This window comes from Carassius auratus, chromosome 14 (assembly GCF_003368295.1).
Source record: "Carassius auratus strain Wakin chromosome 14, ASM336829v1, whole genome shotgun sequence".
Taxonomy (NCBI): domain Eukaryota; kingdom Metazoa; phylum Chordata; class Actinopteri; order Cypriniformes; family Cyprinidae; genus Carassius; species Carassius auratus.
The window spans coordinates 21,766,538-21,786,335 of record NC_039256.1 but is presented as its reverse complement, the minus strand read 5'-3'; the positions used below and the strand labels follow the sequence as shown (position 1 = coordinate 21,786,335).

The 19,798-nt window shown below is 36.8% G+C and overlaps 1 protein-coding gene and 1 pseudogene across 3 annotated transcripts; one reads left to right on the top strand and one right to left on the bottom strand.

Moving 5' to 3' along the window:
- Nucleotides 1-231: 231 nt before the first annotated feature.
- Nucleotides 232-4,362, bottom strand: LOC113114004 (glutathione peroxidase 3-like; annotated as a pseudogene). Its single transcript, XR_003293666.1, has 5 exons — nt 4,199-4,362; nt 3,066-3,216; nt 2,780-2,897; nt 2,228-2,327; nt 232-1,286 (listed from the first exon to the last, which is right to left on the bottom strand). The product of XR_003293666.1 is annotated as a glutathione peroxidase 3-like (transcript).
- A 3,017-nt stretch (nt 4,363-7,379) lies between these two features.
- Nucleotides 7,380-18,548, top strand: LOC113114002 (dynactin subunit 4-like). 2 transcript variants are annotated; one of them, XM_026280672.1, is made up of 14 exons: nt 7,380-7,556; nt 8,194-8,264; nt 8,508-8,686; nt 9,023-9,066; nt 9,159-9,266; nt 9,872-9,892; nt 10,393-10,466; nt 10,621-10,733; nt 11,314-11,423; nt 13,258-13,331; nt 13,432-13,486; nt 13,676-13,783; nt 14,107-14,204; nt 17,683-18,548. In XM_026280672.1, the coding sequence occupies exons 1-14, from the start codon at nt 7,422-7,424 to the stop codon at nt 17,894-17,896; spliced, it is 1,404 nt and encodes a 467-aa protein (XP_026136457.1). In that variant the 5' UTR covers nt 7,380-7,421; the 3' UTR covers nt 17,897-18,548. The 2 variants fall into 2 exon arrangements, with proteins under 2 accessions (XP_026136457.1, XP_026136458.1); XM_026280673.1 differs by lacking the exon at nt 9,872-9,892.
- Nucleotides 18,549-19,798: the final 1,250 nt, after the last annotated feature.

The window sequence follows — 19,798 nt, the reverse complement described above, 5'->3', positions numbered from 1 at the left end:
CTCTTGTTCCCATCAATTACTGGTTGGCAGTTTTGTGCTGTTTGGAATGATTTTTTTTTTTTTTTTTCAGTGGGTGAAAGCAGACCTCATGTGAAACTTTTGTAATTGATTAGTATAATAAACATATTAGAACTGTCTAAACCTCCAAATGTTTTTGTGTGAGAGTTAAACTACAAATTGCATCACCATATCACCCTGACATGTAATAACCAGAAGAAAACATTTCGTTTCTTGCATTTCACTCTTTATTTACTGAATGTCCACAGAGGCTGCAGCAAGTTCAAAGGATTGTTTAGGAGATGTGACATGATCGAAAAGCAACAGCAGGGCAGCCTGAATGCACTAAAGAGCTGCCCGCTGGCCCTCGAGCTCAGGTCAGGCACCACAGAGGGTCTGTTTTCAAGCCTTCCCGTCATCAACATGCCAGTCTCCAAACCCACCCATTGACAGCCTCTAGAAGGAGCAGTCTAGGAATCCTTATACTTCAACTTCATACTGTTCAAATTCTTGTAACAATAATCCAATTCACAAAGGTTTACATTTTTTTAACTCGTAACACATGTAATCTTGCTATTACAGGGTTTCTGCGGGTCTTAAAAAGTCTTGCTTCGCCCGTCCACAAATTAAGGCTTTAAATCGGAGTAGAAAGGTCTTAAATTCATTAAATAATAGCATTAAATGTATGCACTTGAGAGAAAAAATATCATATTCCTCACTATTTTTGTCTTTTTCCCAATAAAAATATCTAAACAGCCTTAAATCAAGACACATCAAATAACAACACATATCTTGAAAACTTGATTTTTCTAAGCCAATCGATTTATCTTTTTGCTTTTCTGTACATCCTGTTTTAAGACATCTGAACGGGAAAACAGGAAAAACCTAGACCCTAGAGCTTAAGATTTAGAGAACATATTGACATATTGCTTTTCCTTTAATTTATTCCTTATTTTTTCTTTACTGCTTTTAAAAGGGTCATAAAGTTCTCTTCATAAAACCTGCAGAAACCCTGTTTTGACTATTTGAACACATTTAATGCTGGAGAGAGAGAAAAAGTATCTAGTGATTTAAAGTTATTCGGCCGTTTGAACAAGCTTGAAGTATTTCAAGATGTCTTCCCTAACTTCAGATACGTTCACTCTGGGAAACCACCTCATCACAGGTCTGCCGTCTGGACCCACCAGAAACTTCTCAAAGTTCCACTTGATGTCGTTGATTTTGAGAGGTTCCCAAAACAATCTGTTGGTGGGGTTACCGAAGCTGTCTCCCACCGGTGGGCAGGCATTCTGAAAGAGAAAGAGCCTTCTTCACTCTTCACTGGCACTGATGATTCCATGAAGAACCTTTAACATTGCAGTTTACTTGAAGCAACAGATCTCAGACAGAGAAAAGTAATCCCCAAGTATTTGTGACTCTGGACCACAAAACCAGTCAGTATATTTTTAGCAATAGCCAAAAAAACATTGTATGGTCATAATTATCGATTTTTCCTTTATGCCAAAACGTACATAAATCAAAACTTAATTTTTGATTAGTAAAATGCATTGGTAAGAATTCATTTGAACAACTTTAAATGTGATTTTCTCATTATTTAGATTTTTTTTTGCACACATAGATTCCAGATTTTCAAATCGTTGTATCCCGGCAAAATATTATCTTATCCAAATAAACCACATCAATGGAAAGCTTATTAATTCAGCTTTCGGATGAAGTATACATATCAATTGCAAAAAATTCACACTTAAGATTGGTTTTGTGGTCCAGGGTCACATTTGTGTTTTTACAATAAGTTTTACAAAATTTACAATAAGTATAGAATTAACATGTAATTGAATAAGTATTATAAAGTAAAAAGACTGAAATATAATTTTCTTGTATAATGTACTTAAATAATCAGTATTTCTTTATTATTATTAATTTTTTTTTTTGCATATAACTTCAAAAAGTAAACATAAGTACAAGCTAAGATAAAACAATAGCTAATCTTTTTTTCTTTTTTTTTGGTTTGATATTTTATATTTTCTATTGTATTAATTGACATGATATCTTAATGCTTTTTGGGGCCTCTATGTAGCCTATTCCGAAATGGGTAAACTGGTTTAACTTGAATTTAACTTCATTTAAACTTTTTTTTTGTTTTTTTGTTTTTAAATAGGCTTTCCTTGCAAAACATGTTGCAGGCAATTTCAGATAAAAAAAAAAAATGCATTATTTAGCAATGACCAACCTTTAAAAATTTGAAAAGAGCGTGTTCATCGACTCCATTCACATCCACCTTCTCAAATAACTGGAAATTTGGAACAAATCCATTGCCTGGACGGACATACCTGTGAAGACAAGGAGAAATCTGTTTCATCATGGGTCTGTCTATAAGGAAAACAAATGGAGACTTTAGAGAGTCATGGCCAGAGAAGTGGCTTCAGATATCACTCCAGACAAGAGCCTTTAGGTTCAAGATATATGATATGTGCAGTAATTTAAAGGGGATGATTGATGAGAAAGACAAGCTAATCGCACACTGTCTGATGCTCAGGTAGTTTTGGCTCATGAGTGATGGCCAGTAACCTCAAGGTTAAAGAAACCTTCAGTCTTTTTTCCTTAAAGACTGTGTCTTCGAATACTTGTTGAGTCATTTATCTTTAGGATGCCTTCCATCTAATTACATCTTATTAAAAAAAAACAACAACGATTAAATAGTTTAATAGTTTTAGTAAACAATAACTCTGGTTTCACCACCACTATTAAACATCTCTATTTTCAAAGAGTGACATGAACTCACTTTAATGCAGAAAGAATTTCATTATTTTTTCCAGGCTCTTGCATCCCGAATTGGTTGCATGGAAACCCGAAGACTGCGAATCCAACATCTCGTAACTCCTGTTGCAGTGCATTCAATTCTAAATCGCATATAAAACTCATAGTCAGTACAGTTATCATGAACAAGTTTCATATTTGCTCGTCAAGCTTTGTTGTCATGAGGTCTAGAGTATATATTTGCAGCACACATGAATTTGCAAACATGAGTAATGTTTGAACATACTAAGTGAAATAATGTGCACACTTACCCAGATACTGGAAGGTGAGTCCTCAGTAGGTGGCCACATTGACAATGAGGACATGCTTTCCAGCATAATTGGAGAATGGGATGTACTGGGTCCCATTTAGGGTTTTCAAACCATAGTTGTGTATAGTGTCACTGACAGCTGGGTTACAGACCTGAGACAAAAAAATATACTATAGAAAGATATACTATAGAAAATTTGAAAATATATTATACAATATTACCAGTATTTTTAATCAGATAAGCATTCTTGGCAAGCATAAGATACTTTTTTCAAAAATATAAAAAGTTCTTCCGAACTTAAATTTTGAATTATTTAAACATTGCAGTGACCTTTGTATTCTCACTTTAAAACTGTGAAACCCCAGGCACACTCTTTATCACTGAACCAGTTAATTTTCAAGAAAACTGGATATGACTACTAAGTGAGTAAAACAACTGTAATATCATGTAATCTTAATTCTTACTACCATATAATAATTCTGTTTCCCGGAATAGACATGTTTAGGGTCAAATCACCTTGAAGCTGTAGTAGTGGAGTTAAAATACCCTGACCGGGTAAAGTAAATGTTTACCCTTATTTGACTTTTGCTGTTTGGTATTTGAAGTGCTTAAAAAACAAACAAACCAAAAAAAAAAAAAAAGAACCGTTACAAAACATTCAGTTATTTTACTATCTATAACCCTGGACTTAAGAACTAAACATGATTCTTATATTTTCCCTCAATTTATTTAATTATTTTCTGCCTCGGTTACTGTGGCAACTCACTGCACCTGCTGCTGCATGGAGAAAACAGTGCGCACGATCAAATCACACTGATTTATGGGCTATAACCTCAACATCCTTATAGCATCCATGTTAAAACCATGCTTTAGCACAGAGATTGTATAAGATCAGTGTTCCAGTATTCACTTTTAAGCTTCAATGTAACACACAAATATTCTGATGTTGTTTACTCAGTCTATTGCTTTAATAACCAGCAATGCGTTTACTTTAAATAAATAAGAATTTGCATTATTATCCTGATTCCCTTGTTCTTTATTCCTGGTTTAAAGTTTTATCCAAATGAGCGATCCAGTATTACCAAAGTAGCATATTTTAAAGACTAAAAACTGTATTAGTAATTAACATCTTACCTGGGTATTTGGTAGTCCACTAACTTTATGTAGAAGACCCACCAAGATCAGAGCAGAGATCCAGGGATTCTTCTGGTTCCCCATGAGGGTGACGTTTGGCCCCTTCAGGGTGTCTGTGTGTCGTCTGAATGAAGCGTGGCTGAGCTGGAGAAGAAAAACAGTGCAAGAGAGTGACGCAGACTAGCCAATAATATCCAGCCTCATCCCACATATTGACATAGTGAATACAGTCATGCCCTGTTTATCACAGAGCTGAGCTGTTTTGTTGCAGTCTAGTTTCGCTGTTAATGTGGTTTGTCATTTTTATTACAATAATTATTGTAATGTGATAAAAACCCACCAATCTGTTGTTGGCTTGATAGTGGTGAAAAAGTTGAATTATTTTTGTCACAAGTCTTTCAACATCTCTATTGCAACACTGATATCACAAAAAGTGCAGGAAGTCATTTCACATGCATTCAAACAATTTGAGCAAGAGAATAACTGTAAAACTCACTGTAAAAATTACCTTCAAATCTTTATTTTTTATATTTAATAATGTTTCATTCAATGAGTTACTTGCTGATTCTTAGTATTCGATTGTGAAATTTCTAGCAATGTTTGAGTAATTTTTTTTTCCAGAATAGTCTTTGTTTAGAGTTTATTAAATGCATGTGCAACCTTTTCATTTAATGACATTGCATAGAGAAGAAACCTAAAAATATTATGTGTGATCTTGGATTTTGAATGAGTTTCTCAAGCCACATTCAGCAAGAAGGAAAGCATTCTCACTTCATAGGTGCCAAAATTATTCCTTTTCTTATTCAACACAATGACGAAAAAGGACAATTTATTATTACTCACCTTGACTCATTACTACTGTAGGTACTGTAGATTACTGTAGGTCCCTCTTCACAGACCCATAAATCTTAAATGATATAAAGACCTACAGCAATAAAGTCCCAGTTTTGCATTTCACTCTGGCTATGTTTATAATTTTCCTTTTACTAGCTCACATGGCACTGCACTGCACCTGCACATACTGGTTGCTTTATAGTCTATACAGCAGCAGGCAGCTTCTGATAATCTCATGTTAAGCTTCTGAGAGTATCAAAGGATAAGCTTATGTACAGTTAAGCAGCAGCTTTCAGCTATTATTTATCTAAATTATGAAAGCTGTCAGAGTAGCAAAAACACCAAGCGCTGTTATCTTATGCAGCATTTTAAACTTGGTCTTATACATTTAGCATATACTGTATATATAGGCCTAATTTTTATTTTTTACTGAGATATGATAAAAACAACATGTAAATGATACATTAAGGATGTGCAAAATCAAGAACATTAAGTGCAAAATAAATATTTTGGAAAAACTAGATATTAAACATTTAATTATGTTAAACATGAATAATCTAAGAGGTTGCAGTGCAGCTGCTATGTCAACAGAAACAGATGCCTGCTATTTCAACTGTTATAGTGTGTGCAGAACAAATTACTTTTGATTTTTTGCACAATACTGACTTAACTTTATATTCTGTATAAGCAGTTTCTATAATGTTGATTCTCGTGAATGGGAAAAAATGGTAAATGCATAAAACATAGCTATGACTTGACTGAGATTCAATGGAGAAAAATACAAACAAATGGACATACAAACATAATTTTTGGTTGTGTAAGCATAATCATAACTAAGCTACAGGTTCATTAAGACATCCACCAAAGACTATTTATTATGTTTTGAATGGACAGCATAGGCGCTATTGACACAAAAGTGGAAAGAAGGTGATCGTGTATGACAAAACTTGTCATTCAAGTGGAAATGGGGGAATTTCCACTAAAATTAAGAAGGATTCATTCAATTAATGGATGGATCGCAGGGACATAATGACTCTCATCCCACAAAAGCAGTATTGCAGGATTGCTGGCGATGGAAGAAATTTGAAGGAAAACTTTGGTCGAATAGGAAACAAAGTATCAAAAGAGTTAGAAGTTGTTTAATCTGCAAATAAGCCCTATATGGTAGTTTTTCCAGAGATTTCCCTTGGAAGATTACATGGCCTGAGGTAGACTGGTTTGTGCTTGAGGAAAAAAGGAAACCAGAGGAAGAATTTCATTTAAAAAGCATATTTAATAATCAAGTACGAGGAAATTATAGTGAATTTTTATACAGATTTATGCAGACAGCGCTGAAAAACAGAGACCGAACAGGGCTTGGGGCAGGGAAAGAAACAGGAATTAGTAAAAGAACATCTAATAAATTAGGGGTATATGCAGTAGAGATGATGGCAACTTTAATTGCTTTGCAATCATTGCAATGCAATGGGAAAATCAATAAAAGTTGGCAAGAGAGGTGGGATAGAGAGGAGAATTCAGAGAAATGTTAAAGAGGATAGGGTGGTAACTGAAAATAGGAGAGAAGACGCAGTGATGACTAGGTTAGGGTTGGGACTGGGACACTGTTCACTGAATAAAACACTAAAGATAGCCAGGGAAGTACCAGATACGGTTGTGTGAGTGATGTCGAGAAGAGGAGTCAGTGGAGCACATACTCATGACTTGTAAGAGATATGAAACACAGCAGGTGATGAAGAATAAACTGAGGGAGATTAGGGTGCAGGAGATCACATTAACAGGGTTACTAAACATAGGACACAGAGTATAATATTGGTTAAACTTTTAAGGGAAGCAGGAGTTTTCAACAGGACTTAATGGATAATTAAACTATGATGTGTATGTGTGTGTGTGTGTTTATGTGAAGGGCCTAAGTCAGTGCCATGTAAGTGTAGGAAAGCGAATAGATTTAACGCTGCAGTCCGTAACTATTAGCGCTCTAGCGGTTAATAAACATAACTGAATACATCTCGCGGAAGAACATTAGCTGGAGCTACCCTGTTTATGTCTGTGGCGAATCACGCAGGTACTGAGCTACTCCGCAGCGGTACCGACCCGATCCAGTCTAAATAGTCCGAATATAAGCATTTATTATAGGTGTACCGTAGTGTTTCAGGACAAGCCAATAACACGGTTTAGAAAATGGATTCATGCTGTACTCGCTTGTTATATTACATTTTGTAAATTTTGACTACAAATAAATTACGAACTGCAACTTGACCACTCCGGGGGAGAAAGGGGGGCGATAATACACCAGTAAGCTGGATGGCAACCGCCGTTAAACTGGAAAGAAGAAGAAGAACACGTACGGTGACGCATGATCGTTACGTAGGCAGCAGGAACTCAGTCAGAAATGGCGACGTTGCTGCAGCCAGAGAAAGTTGTTTATCTCGTCCGAGGCGAGAAAAAAGCTCGAGTTCCGCTCTCTCAGCTGTATTTTTGCCGATATTGCAGTGAGCTGCGATCTCTGGAATGCGTGTCACACGAAGTAAGTACCGCGGGGTGTGACATCAGTTGACACAATAGAAGTTAGCAATGCTAAGAGCAAGCTAACGGGCTAGTGATGACAGTGTTGTTACCGCCTATCATTAGAAGTGGAACGAATTCTGTTTCTGTGATTGGCTAGTTTATCCTTCTGTCATACATTTTACGGCGATAGAGCTATCCAATTGGCTGTGTAACCAGTCAGTTAACTTCTGCACCACCCACTTTTTTAGGGATCTGACCTGTTTTTATAGTCCTTGGATGTGACGAGCTAAAAGCAGTAACATTATAAGAATTCTGAATGAAATTAAATATCTGTTGTTCGTTCGTTTCCATTATGTGCATAGGTACATAAAATAATGAGGTTCTGAATTCAATGTGTTGCATAAAAACAATGTTTGCAGCAGCCTTTCGTGTTATTTTGAAGGCATAAACACTACCACACCCTGTACAGAGAGCTTGGGCTATTTTTATTTATTTATCTTACGTTATTTAAGTAATGTGTGAGGTTTACCTCATGTACAATGACGAAGTTCCATTTAGTCTTTCTGTACTTTCCAATACATGTTATACAGTTACCTTGAGCTAAAACACATTTGCTTTGTCTTATAATTATTTTTGGTGTTATTACTGTTATATAGGTCGATTCCCATTTCTGTCCCAGCTGTCTGGAGAACATGCCTTCAGCTGAGGCCAAGCTCAAGAAGAATAGGTGAGCCGCATCTGTGCTAAATATCTGACAAGCTTGTGAATTAATAACGGGCAATAATCGCAATCATCTAACATCATCTGTACTTTGGCATTTGTCATTAACTAATTACATGCTTGCTATATTTGTATGTTTTGAGACTGCACTTTTTACATTTATTAAATTAACTGATTGATAATATATCAGGTCTCATAGATTGGGTTTCCTCGTAATGTTATTGAAAGCTTTGTGATCCACTGGTTTCAGGTGTGCCAATTGCTTTGACTGTCCATGCTGTATGCACACCCTCTCCACACGGGCCACCAACATCCCAGCACCACTGCCTGATGACCCAACCAAAACCACAATGAAGAAGGCCTACTACCTGGCCTGTGGATTTTGTCGCTGGACTTCAAGAGATGTAGGCATGGCTGACAAATCTGTGGGTGAGTCCTGGCACTTCCTTGATGTGGATATATGTAAAAGTGTCTGTATTGGTTCATCAGCAACTCCGATGATTTGAACTTTAATCTGTCCTATTTAATCAAAGATAGTTATTTTGGTTTAATTTTAATGGTTTAAGATCATTGTTGTATTTATGTGGGTTAATTTTATGCATACTATAAATATACATGAAAAACTTGTAATATTCGGACTAGAAGTGATGCATTCACTTACTGTAATTTTGTAATTGAGGACATTTTACTTGTCACTTTTTCTCTGGTTAGAACAGTTTAATCTTCATGCACATTGTAGTAAACATCGTTAATTTTATATTTTAGCCAGTGGAGGATGGCAGGAACCAGAAAACCCTTGTACTCAGAGGGTATGTCTAAAACAAGATCTCCATTTATTTATATTACATTTTCCATCCGACTTTCTCAAGCTGCTGACAGATCAGTTATTATCTCTATATAGATCAACAAGCTGATTGAGTATTACCAGCAGCTGGCCCAGAGAGAGAAGCTGGAGAGAGACAGGAAGAAGCTGGCACGAAGACGCCCATTCATGCCTCAGGCGTTCTCGGTAAACATTCACACCACTGTGTCTAGAAACACCCTTCTAACCTAACATTTATTTTCCATTTAGTAAGCACTAAATGGGTGTGGTTTGTCTTGTCTAGAGTCTAAACTTGGGCAGAGTCTTGTCGAAATACTAAAAAGTTACACTTAAGTACTGCTGTTTTGTGTTGTGATTATTTATGTTTTTAAATTGTGAAATTGTGCAATAAATTAAATAATTTTTTTTGCACATTTTGTACTAAACTAAAATCATCTTTACTTTAAATTTGCATCAAAACTGGCAAAAGTTTACTAAACCTAGCATGGTTTGACGTGACTACAAAAAATATACATTACAGTTTAAAAGTCTGGGGTTAGTAAGCTTTTGTTTTAACCAAGGATGCACTGAATTTGGAGAAGTGAAGGCTTGAAATGGTTAATTTTCTAACCCTGTGATACGTGACTGGTTACTGACATCACTTTGAGCTGCATGTCTTGTTCACTAATGCAATCCTTGTTTCCTTGTGCCACTTTAATGTTTGGTTGAATGCATTTGTTTCACTTGATTCTGTCTCTCTCCTTTTCTTTGCTTGTGCACGCTGATATTTTTGGTTTTATACCCCTCTCCAGCAACACACTATTCACGTGGTGGTGAGTGGTATTTTTTTCCCCACAATTCTTACATAAACACTAAGAAGTTCTTTCTTTCCCCCAAGTCCTTCCATCAGTTCAGCATGTCTAATCTGTTACTAAATGACTTTGCTGATCACATGAGCTTCACTGTTGCTACTTGGAATTCTATGCACAATCAAATCTTTGTATTTGGCAGGCGATATCTTTAATGGGACAGTCCTGGTTGGCTGCTATTAATGTTTGGAGTTTATTAATGATGTTTGAAGTTTAGCTGGAGACTTATTTGATTTTATAGATTTAGAACGAGATTTCACCCAGAATCAATCATTTAGTCAATCAGTTGGACAATCTTGGAAAGCAAATGTTTGTGTATAAACTATGTTAACTATTACTAAATGCACAGTTTCAGCAAACACTTTGACACTAGCATTCGTCTAATAATAATAATGAGCTGTACCTTAAACCTACAATAGCTCTTTATTATCATAGACTTAAGTGGTCTGTATTTATGCCTGAAGGAGAAGTATGGACTGGGAACCAGACTACAGAGACAGAGATCTGGAGCCCCAATCAGTGCCCTGTATGGCCTTTCGTGAGTATTGCCTTTCAAAAACAATTGTTATGGTACATCCTTCTGCTTAGTGGTGTTTAAAGGCAGGTTTAATTATGTTGAGTACCAATGTAATTGATTCATCACATTTAAAATTATTGTGGACTTTGTCTATATGATAATTTATTATTTTCAGATTAAAAGAAGGGGAGGACCAGAAGGAGATCACTATAGAGTCAGCGCAGGCTTTGGATGAAGTGGAGCCCCTGCCTGAAGACTATTACACTCGCCCCGTCAACCTTCCTGAAGGTTGGTCTCATCCTTGCTTCACGCATTAATACTACTTCATTACTATTTAAATCTCATACCATTTGTAGTGCAGAAATTATAGGCCCAGCCATGTATATCCAGACTGATTTTGGAGGTTGCATGTTCAGGATTAAATGTGTAAGAATTGAAATTGATATAGTTGAACCAAATTTGCTGTCCTTAGCTGATCGTGACTAGATCTTATTGATATGGTTATATGATGGGGAAGTTGTGGCCTAGTGGTTAGAGAGTTTGACTCCTTACCCTAGAGTTGTGGGTTCGAATCTCGGCCCACAACTTAGGTGCTCTTGAGCAAAGCACTGAACCCCTAACTGCTCCCTGGGCACCACAGCATAAATGGCTGCCCACTGCTCCGGGTGTGTGTTCATGTTTTGTGTGTGTTCACTGCTGTGTGTGTGTGTGTGTGTGTGTGTGTGTGTGTGTGTGTGTGTGTGTGTGTGTGTGAACTTTGGATGGGTTAAATGCAGAGCACAAATTCTGAGTATGGGTCACCATACTTGACTCAATGTCACGTCAATTTTTGATGCATATTTTAAATGTTACTTGTGTTTCAATGCAGTAACGACTCTTCGCCAGAGGCTGCTACAGCCTGATTTTCAGCCAGCAGGAGCTTCACAGCTGCACCCCAGACACAAGCACCTGCTAATGAAACGCTCTCTGCGATGCAGGGTATGTTAATACATCCACAGCTTCTCTTTCACTCAGAAGAAAGCCATTCAGGAAGCTACCATTGAATTACTGAGCTGATATCATTCAGCCTGATTTTCTTTTAAATAGATTACCATGCAAAAGTTTGTATTCTGTAGTTTTTTTTACAAATACTTTTTGAAAGGAGTCTCTTATGTAACCTGTATATAAAAAAAAAACCCCCATTGTAATACACTATATTTCCAAAAGTATTCGGCCCTTTCTAATGAACAGGTTTGACTACTTTAGTAATTTCCATGAGTACAAAGCTTAATGTTTAACCATATAATGATATTCTAGGGAATTGTTTGCTTCTTATTTTATAGGAACAGGACCCTTTTCTATTGTAACATGACAATGCATCTGTGTACAAGGCAAGGCTAAAAAAATAAATGATTGATTCAGTCAGTGTGGAAGAACTTGTGTCAGGTCTGCATAGAGCCAAGTCCTAATCCCAGCTGGACACCTCTGGTGTGACTTTAAACGCAGACATGGGCTTCATTTATATAATGTTGCGCAGAAACATCCTAAAATTGATCTTACAATCATCTCTCAAATATGCATATGTGTGATTCATAAAATGAACATATGCACAGAAAACGCATGTGCATCTCTCTTTCCGATGTGAAATCTATGAATCGCAAATGAATTGTTTCAGCTCTCTGCCTCTGCCTAATTAATGTAAAAGATCACCAGTCATCATCCAGATTCTTTAATTTGCAGCAAGAACAGCTTACTTTTTAAAAACTTGCAATACTCCATCAAGAAAATTATGTGTATTTCTGCTCAGACCCTGATGTGACACTAAGCACTTTTCCACGTCAAAACCAGTTTTTATAAATATAAGCATTGACGTGGATTTAAGCATGCACATGCTTTATAAATGAGGCATCACCAAACACCAATGAATTATTGGGACATCCCCTTCTTTAGAACAAAAAAAGGCACTTCCAAAACTGTGGCAACAAAGATGGAAACATAATTTATGTACTTAAAATTTGTATTTCCATATCGGTTGCAACAGTTTGGAAGTGTCTAAATGACTGTACCCATACGTACGAGTCAGTGGTGTTTGGTTATGAGTTTGTGGCTCGAGGTCTGCATTTAAAGTCACACCAGTGGTGTTCAGCTGGGATTAGGACTTGGGTTTTATGCAGACCAGTCAAGTTCTTTCACATTGACTGACTTTTTTTAACCTTGCCTGTTCATTGGAAGGGGGTGCACTAATACTTTTGGCAATATAGTGTATATTTTTATAAGTAATTTTATTCCTGTAATGGCAAAGCTAAATTTTGAGAAAGCCATTACTCCAGTCTTCAGTGTCACATGATCCTTCAGAAATAATTATATTTTAATAATCTCCCCTAATTCCCTATTCTACTGGGTATAATTACTTTCCTGCCTGATATGATTGTATTTCTTTCTTTCCTTTTTCCCCCATAATGTATGTTTGAGACTATCTGTATGTTTCTGGACATTGGAGTAACCCATGAAAAAATATATAATAAATCATTCTAATAAAACAGTGATAATAATAAGAGCACCAAATCAGAATATTAGAATGATTTATAATTTGTTTTGTTGGTTACTCCAATCTCCAGAAACATACAATGCATCCTTGATAAATAAAAGCGTTAATTTCTTTTAAAGAACAAAAAAGTTCTTAATGGCCACAAAATACAAATGTATATAAAATGATAGATTCTAAGCTCTTTGAGTTCATATTTGTATTGAATTCCTGTGAGCTAATCTGCAAAACTGTTAAATACCACTTTAAAAGTGCTGTTAATTACTGTTCCTCATCCTTTAATTTCAGAAATGTGAGCACAATCTGAGTAAACCAGAATTTAATCCAACTTCAATAAAGTTCAAAATCCAGCTTGTGGCAGTGTAAGTCCTGTGATTGTGACCTAAATTCTCTCATTTGCTGTTCTTAGAGCGTATATTTGATGAAATGAACCAACTAACGATTTTTTCTTCTTCTTTACAGGAGCTACATTCCTGAAGTGAGAATCATGTCCATTCCAAACCTGCGTCACCTGAAGGCAAGTTTGAGTAATGCTTGGACACTTAACCAAAATTATGCAGTTTATTTATTTGTGTTCCATTTTTAATAAATTGTAAATAAATCAAGACTTTTGAGGCTTAGTCTGGTTACTCTTCTTTGACATTTAATCTATTGACTTATTTTTTTTTTCATTTGTAAGTAATTGTAGTGTTTTGTTGTAATACAGGAGAGTCAGGTTCTGCTGACCCTGACCAACCCGGTGGAGAACATCACCCATGTGTCTCTGTACACCTGTGAAGAAGGAGACCCAGATGATATTAACAGCACTGCTAAGGTAAAACACTACAGCTGAGCCTATATCTTTAACAGTACATTTAAATTCTAAGGAATTTTAAGGAGTGTATATGTCCAGTAACGATGGCTAGTGGTTGTTTATTGCATTGGACAGGTGTGTTTATCTAGATTGAGCTGAAGCTGAAGCATGGCTCTCCAACATCAACCACTCAGTTCAGTCTCCAGACAGACATTATTAACCTTGAGTGGGCCACTGCAGAGGAAATGATAGTCATTACAGCCTCACCATAAATGTGCTGCAGTGCGTCATTGCCTTGTGTAGTGCCCCCATGGTCTTTATGATGAAATATTGTTGTTTAATAGGTGCTGGTGCCCTCAAAGGAACTGGTCCTGGCAGGGAAAGATGCGGCCGCTGAGTATGATGAACTGGCAGAACCTCAAGGTTTCCAGGATGACCCAGAGTAAGAACCACCTCTGCTGATGGATACTGAGAGCAGATAAACCAGTTTAGCAAATTTATTACCAAGAAGATGAGATTGCAGTGATACAAAGTCATTTATTTAATACTAAGTAGGGCTGCATGTAATCTGCTTTGAATTTGAACATCAGTAGGGCCTTTCGCACCACTTTAGTTCCAGATCTAAATTTACAGTACTGAAGTACTGGGACGATTTTTCGCGAACTGTTTCCCAGTAACATTTAAAGGGTTGTATTTGCATTGACAGTGTGTACTAGGATGTGACGTAAGCTGGTCGACAGAGACGTCATTTGTGGGTGGTGTTCAACAACGAAAAAAAAGAAGAACAACATTAACTACAGGAGGATGGAGGACGCTGTGATCGCAGCTGTGTCTTTGTTGTGGCAGTGCTACATTTGCTACAAGTGCCTGCACTTCAGCATTCGTACATTTATTGCTGTTTACCATACTTGTGAAATAAATTGAGTTTTGAGTGTTTACAGTATGTTACACGGCATTTTAAATTGTGGCAGGTGAGGGTGTTTTCGTACGTGTTTGGCCAATCAATGTCTGCTTACGTCAAGGTTAGTACCAGTTGTGCTGGTTAGACCCTGCTCCGGAGTGGGAGCTAATTTGGTTCTCGAAAAAGGCAGTCTGGTACTAAAATCGTACCTAGTTCCGGCGGTGTGAAAATGCCCAAAAGTGGGTAGTTCCACAGTTAGTTCTGGTACTATAAAAAGGCACCGGCGGTGCGAAAGGCCCCTAGTCATTCACTAAGTGAAACCCCTAGTTCCAGAAATATTTTTTGGGTATTTTGATGATGCTTTCAGGTACTGTATGACTTTTCTTTCTTCTGCTGAACTCAGAAGAACACATTTTGAAGAATGTTGGTAACCAACCTCTTGCTTTTCCTCATTGACTTCCATACTAGTCAGTGGCAACCAGCAACTATTTGGTTACAAACATCCTTCAAAATATATTCTTTTGTGTTCAGCAGAAGAAATATGTTTAAAACAACTTAAGGGTATGTAAATTATGACTTTTGATGACCCCCTTAAAGCTGGGGTAGGGAACTTTTGATGCTCTAGCAGTTAATAAACAGAACTTCTTGCGTCTTGCGGAAGAACATCGTAGCCGGAACTACTTCTCTCTGTTTATGTCTATGAAGAATCACAAAGGTACTGGGTTACTCCGCCGCGGTATCCCCGAAGCAATCTAAAATAGTCCGATTAAAAACACTTATTATAGGTGTACCCTAGTGATTCAGGACAAGCCAAAAACACGGTTTGGAAAATGGATTCATAGTGTACTCGCTTATTATATACATTTTTCTACATTTTGAACACAAACAAAGTTACGGACCGGACCTCTGATTGGTTGTTTCTTACCGGGAGCGCATGACTTTCTGCAAATGGCAATAGGACCACTGGGAGGAGCCAGAGGAGCTTGATTTTTTTCACAGATTATCTGTCTCATATTCTACTGTCAGGACATAATGACAGGTTTAATAAATATGTAAAAAATATTTTTTTGCAAAAGTTCCCTACAGCACCTTTAACTATAGCTGTATTTAAATCCATTCTGTGAAATTCTGCAATTTCCTACCACAATCAGTTTAGAAAATGTCAAACTAAATTCATTATTAAAGCATTATCAACCGTGCATGCAGCATAATGCTGATTACCACAGAAAATAATAAAATAAAAATAATATAATAAAACCCCGGGTTTTGTTTCAAATCAGAAATTGTGGTTAGCGTTAAGGTGCTTACAATGCAAAGTAATCTGGGTTTGTGTTTTAAAAGGTTTTAAAAGGTTAAATATAAGTGGTTTAACACAAATACAAAGCTATAGGATTTATTTTCCAAGCTGTTCTTTTTGAAGTTGGGATACTTTTTTAGATTAACCTCTGTTTATGCTTAAAAAAAAATATTGTTGTGTAGTTATGTTTAGTATACAGTTATGGCTAAAAGCTTTGGCGGTGACAAATGTTGTGTTTGCTGCTTAAGTTGTTGTGGAGTTCATTGTGTAGAGTGATCAGATACATTTTAAATAATTGCTTAAAGCTTCATTGGCCAAAAAATTGAACACTTAACAAAAAAATTTTCATCCTGACACAAAATTACCAGCTGACATTAATTGATCAATCATATCATTAGCACATGTGAAAGTGTGAATGAGTACTAGCCAGGTTAATAATTATCATACTAATTAGATTGTAAGAGCAGACTGATTGCTATAAAGGGAGGGAAGAAATGCTTTCGTTCAGTGTTCTTGTTTGCAATGGTCGCTTTGCAAGAAACATTGCAACAAAGAATATTGCACCTGAAAGAACAATTTACCAGATCATCAAGAACTTCAAGAAGAGAGGTTTGACTGCAGTGAAGAAGTTTTCAGGACATCCCAGGGTGTCCAGCAAGCACCAGGACATCTCCTCCTGAGGAGTCCGCTACAGAATCATGTCTCCAGCAGTGCAGAGCTTGCTCAGGAGGTGTGAGAGCATCTGTACGAACAGTGAGACCAAGGCTTGGTGTCAAGAAGGGCAGTAAAGAAGCCACTTGCCTCCAAGAAAAATGCCAAGGACAGACTGAAAATCTGCAGGAAGTACACAAATTAGAAGCAGAAGCCTGGTGCAAAATGATTTAATCTGATGAAGCTCCCTTTCGACTGTTTGGGCAATCTAGAAAAATTAGTTGTTTAGGGAAGAAAAGCTGAATGCTACCATGTGCCCTGTGTCGAGTCATCCTGAGAAAATCCATTTGTACTAGGGTTGCTTTTCAACCAAGACAGTGGGCTCTTTCATAAGAATGGTATCAAAAAGACCTGCAACAGTGACTTCAGCCGTGTCGTGATCCATGATTAATTTGGTGATGATCTGTGCATTTTCTTGTATGATGGAGCACCATGTCATGAAGCAAGAGTGATAAAGAAGTTTCTCGAAGATCATTACATTGAAATTTTGGATTTGTGGCCAGGCAACTCCCCGGATCTCAGTCCCAATCTACAAATACTGAAGCAGCAAACTTTGCAAAACAAAATTTATGTCACTTCCAAAACTTTTAGCCATGATTGTAGTATATCACTGTTGTAGTTACAGTGGATAGCTGTACATACTGTAGGCGTAAAACTGTCCACCCTTTTGTGGAATTCCGTACCCACTTATCAAACTTACTAACTCCTAGAACAGATGTTAGAGGGGGGTGTTTGGTAAAGAAACCAAAGCTATTCGTTATATTATACATCAGAATGATTTTGAAACTGATATTTCAAGTTAAAAATGTAAATACAGCATGTTTAAGCTTTATTTTTGAGGTGAAAGCCAAAATTATTTTCTGTGGTAATCACTATTATGCTACAAATGCTTTTGAAGTCTTGCATTTAGTCATTTTTTTTCTTGGGATGTCTGCCTTTTAATCATCTGATATCATTGGTTCCCGTGTTTTTACTGTTCACGAATAACAGTCTGCCCTCTTGTATCTTCAGTGTGGTGGCCTTTAGAAAGTCAAACAAGATTGGTTTCTTCATCAAAGTGATTCCGCAGAGGGAGGAGGGTGATGTCACAGTCGCTTTCAAACTCCGACATGACTTCCGGAACCTCGCTGCTCCGATCAGACCCACTGAGGAGGGAGAAGCCACCAGTGAGGCCATCTGGCTCACACATCATGTGGAGCTTAGCTTGGGCCCCCTGGCAACTTGAGAACGTAACACACATGAGCTACACACAAACATAAACGCACTCAGACACATAAACGGAGAAGTTACACAACGTGGCACTAAACTCACAAACTTACACAACCTCTTTCTTGCTCATGAAGACTTGTGTAAATATTATCTCACACACACACACACACACACATCACTTACAGGAACAGTTACCTAACAGTACACACACTAAGCCTACACTTGTGCTAGTGATCTCCTTCTCGCTCTCTGTTTGTAGCGCCCCCTGCTGATAGATCTAAATGCATGCGATTAATACAGTGACATCATCTACTGTTATATTTCACGGTTCCAACTCTTGTGTTAATAAACACATTTGGGTTAATGCTTTATCTATTTTTTGTGTTAATTTAATATTTTGTATTTGCTGTAAGACAAGCAGAATGTTACTTGCAGTTGTGTGTCACTAATAAGTGAGACAAAGTCATTAGTTGTGAAACACGTTTGATAACCAGCTCTGTTTATCCTGCTTTCTGTATTTAATCAGAGGGTGTACACCAGTGTATTCAGCTTTACTTAACTGTCTCATGGTAGTCGCTGGAAGTCCTGATTTAGGTTTTGATATGACCGCCTTAAATGTGGTTGAGCAGTCTTGTGCAATAAAATGTGAGAAAAGTGATGGACCTGGATGTGTTGTTGTTGTTGTTGTTATTATTAGTATTCTTAGTAAAATTATTCAACATGGCTGTGTAGTGTAGCCCTGTTGAGTTTTCCTTTATATTCTAAAAATAACATTTAAAACATTTACTTAAAGGTATACCCTTTTTTTTTATTTACAGGAACAGTTTAAATAATGTCTATCTATATGGCTCTCTTTTTGTACACTCATTTCATTATAAAAAAAAGTGAACGGAGACTATGGCTGTCAAATGATTAAAAACTTTTACTCATAAAAGTAGTTGAATTACAGCATATAATTTAGTTGAAGGCTTTGTGTGAGGACCCAAGTTTAAGTAGTTGTTCACTGAAAAGATCTACCGATTGTGTTCGTTTGAGTCAGATGTTTTTTTAATGACTTGGTTGATCCAAGTTACAAAACCAGTGAATCATTGATTCATTAACATATGCTGGATTCAAAACGACATGCTATTAATTTTTGCCAGTAAGTATTAGTATTTTTCATCCAAAGGATTATGTAAAAGAGAGGTAAACAGCTAATTTGAGGGAGGGACGATTAACTAATGAAACAGTTTCGGTCGGTTTCTCACACAAAGCAGTGTCATGACTTTCAAAATACTTAAACCTGACTAACTCCATTACTTTAGTGATTTGTGTTGTTTTGTGCCTTTTTAAAGCTTTAAAGCCTCTCATCGCCCAGTCATTAAAGACACGAGTGACCAGGATAGTCTTCAGACATTCTCCTTTTTCTGTTCCACCGAAGAAAGAAAACCACATAGCCATGGAAATGAAATGACATGACAGTGAGTAATTGAAGCATTTTAATTTTTAGGTAAACTTTTTCTGTAAAATTCAATCAATGTTAGATGGTGTCCACTAGATGGCAGTCTATCAAGGATAAAACGTTTGGTCTTAATGTTTGACATTGTGCAGTCAACAGACCAGCTTGTTAGTAAATGATCCGTCTTAATTACTTGAAAGCAACATGTTATTAGCATGTTATTGAGTTGTAATTATTATTCATTAAATGCTGTTGATTTTTTTAAACTTAACTGAGTGCTTAAATGTAAACTAGAGGCTTTAAATGGCCTTATGTTCAGTGTTTAGACATTCATGCTTAGATGAATGTACTTTCCACAGGCCTTAATGTGCTCTTACCTACTGAAGACAAGCAAAGCCAAGAATAAATTGACTTAGTCAATGGAACGATTCAGAACTGTGAGTCTGTACTGTCTGGCTAAACATTTACTGCCCTGTATTT

Bases quoted from the DNA above. Each gene is read 5' to 3' on its own strand.
- LOC113114002 (XM_026280672.1), top strand. From the start codon at position 7,422: ATGGCGACGTTGCTGCAGCCAGAGAAAGTTGTTTATCTCGTCCGAGGC. The intron at 8,265-8,507 runs GTGAGCCGCATC...CACTGGTTTCAG, and splicing joins GCCAAGCTCAAGAAGAATAG to GTGTGCCAATTGCTTTGACT. The intron at 13,332-13,431 runs GTAAGTCCTGTG...TCTTCTTTACAG, and splicing joins AAAATCCAGCTTGTGGCAGT to GAGCTACATTCCTGAAGTGA.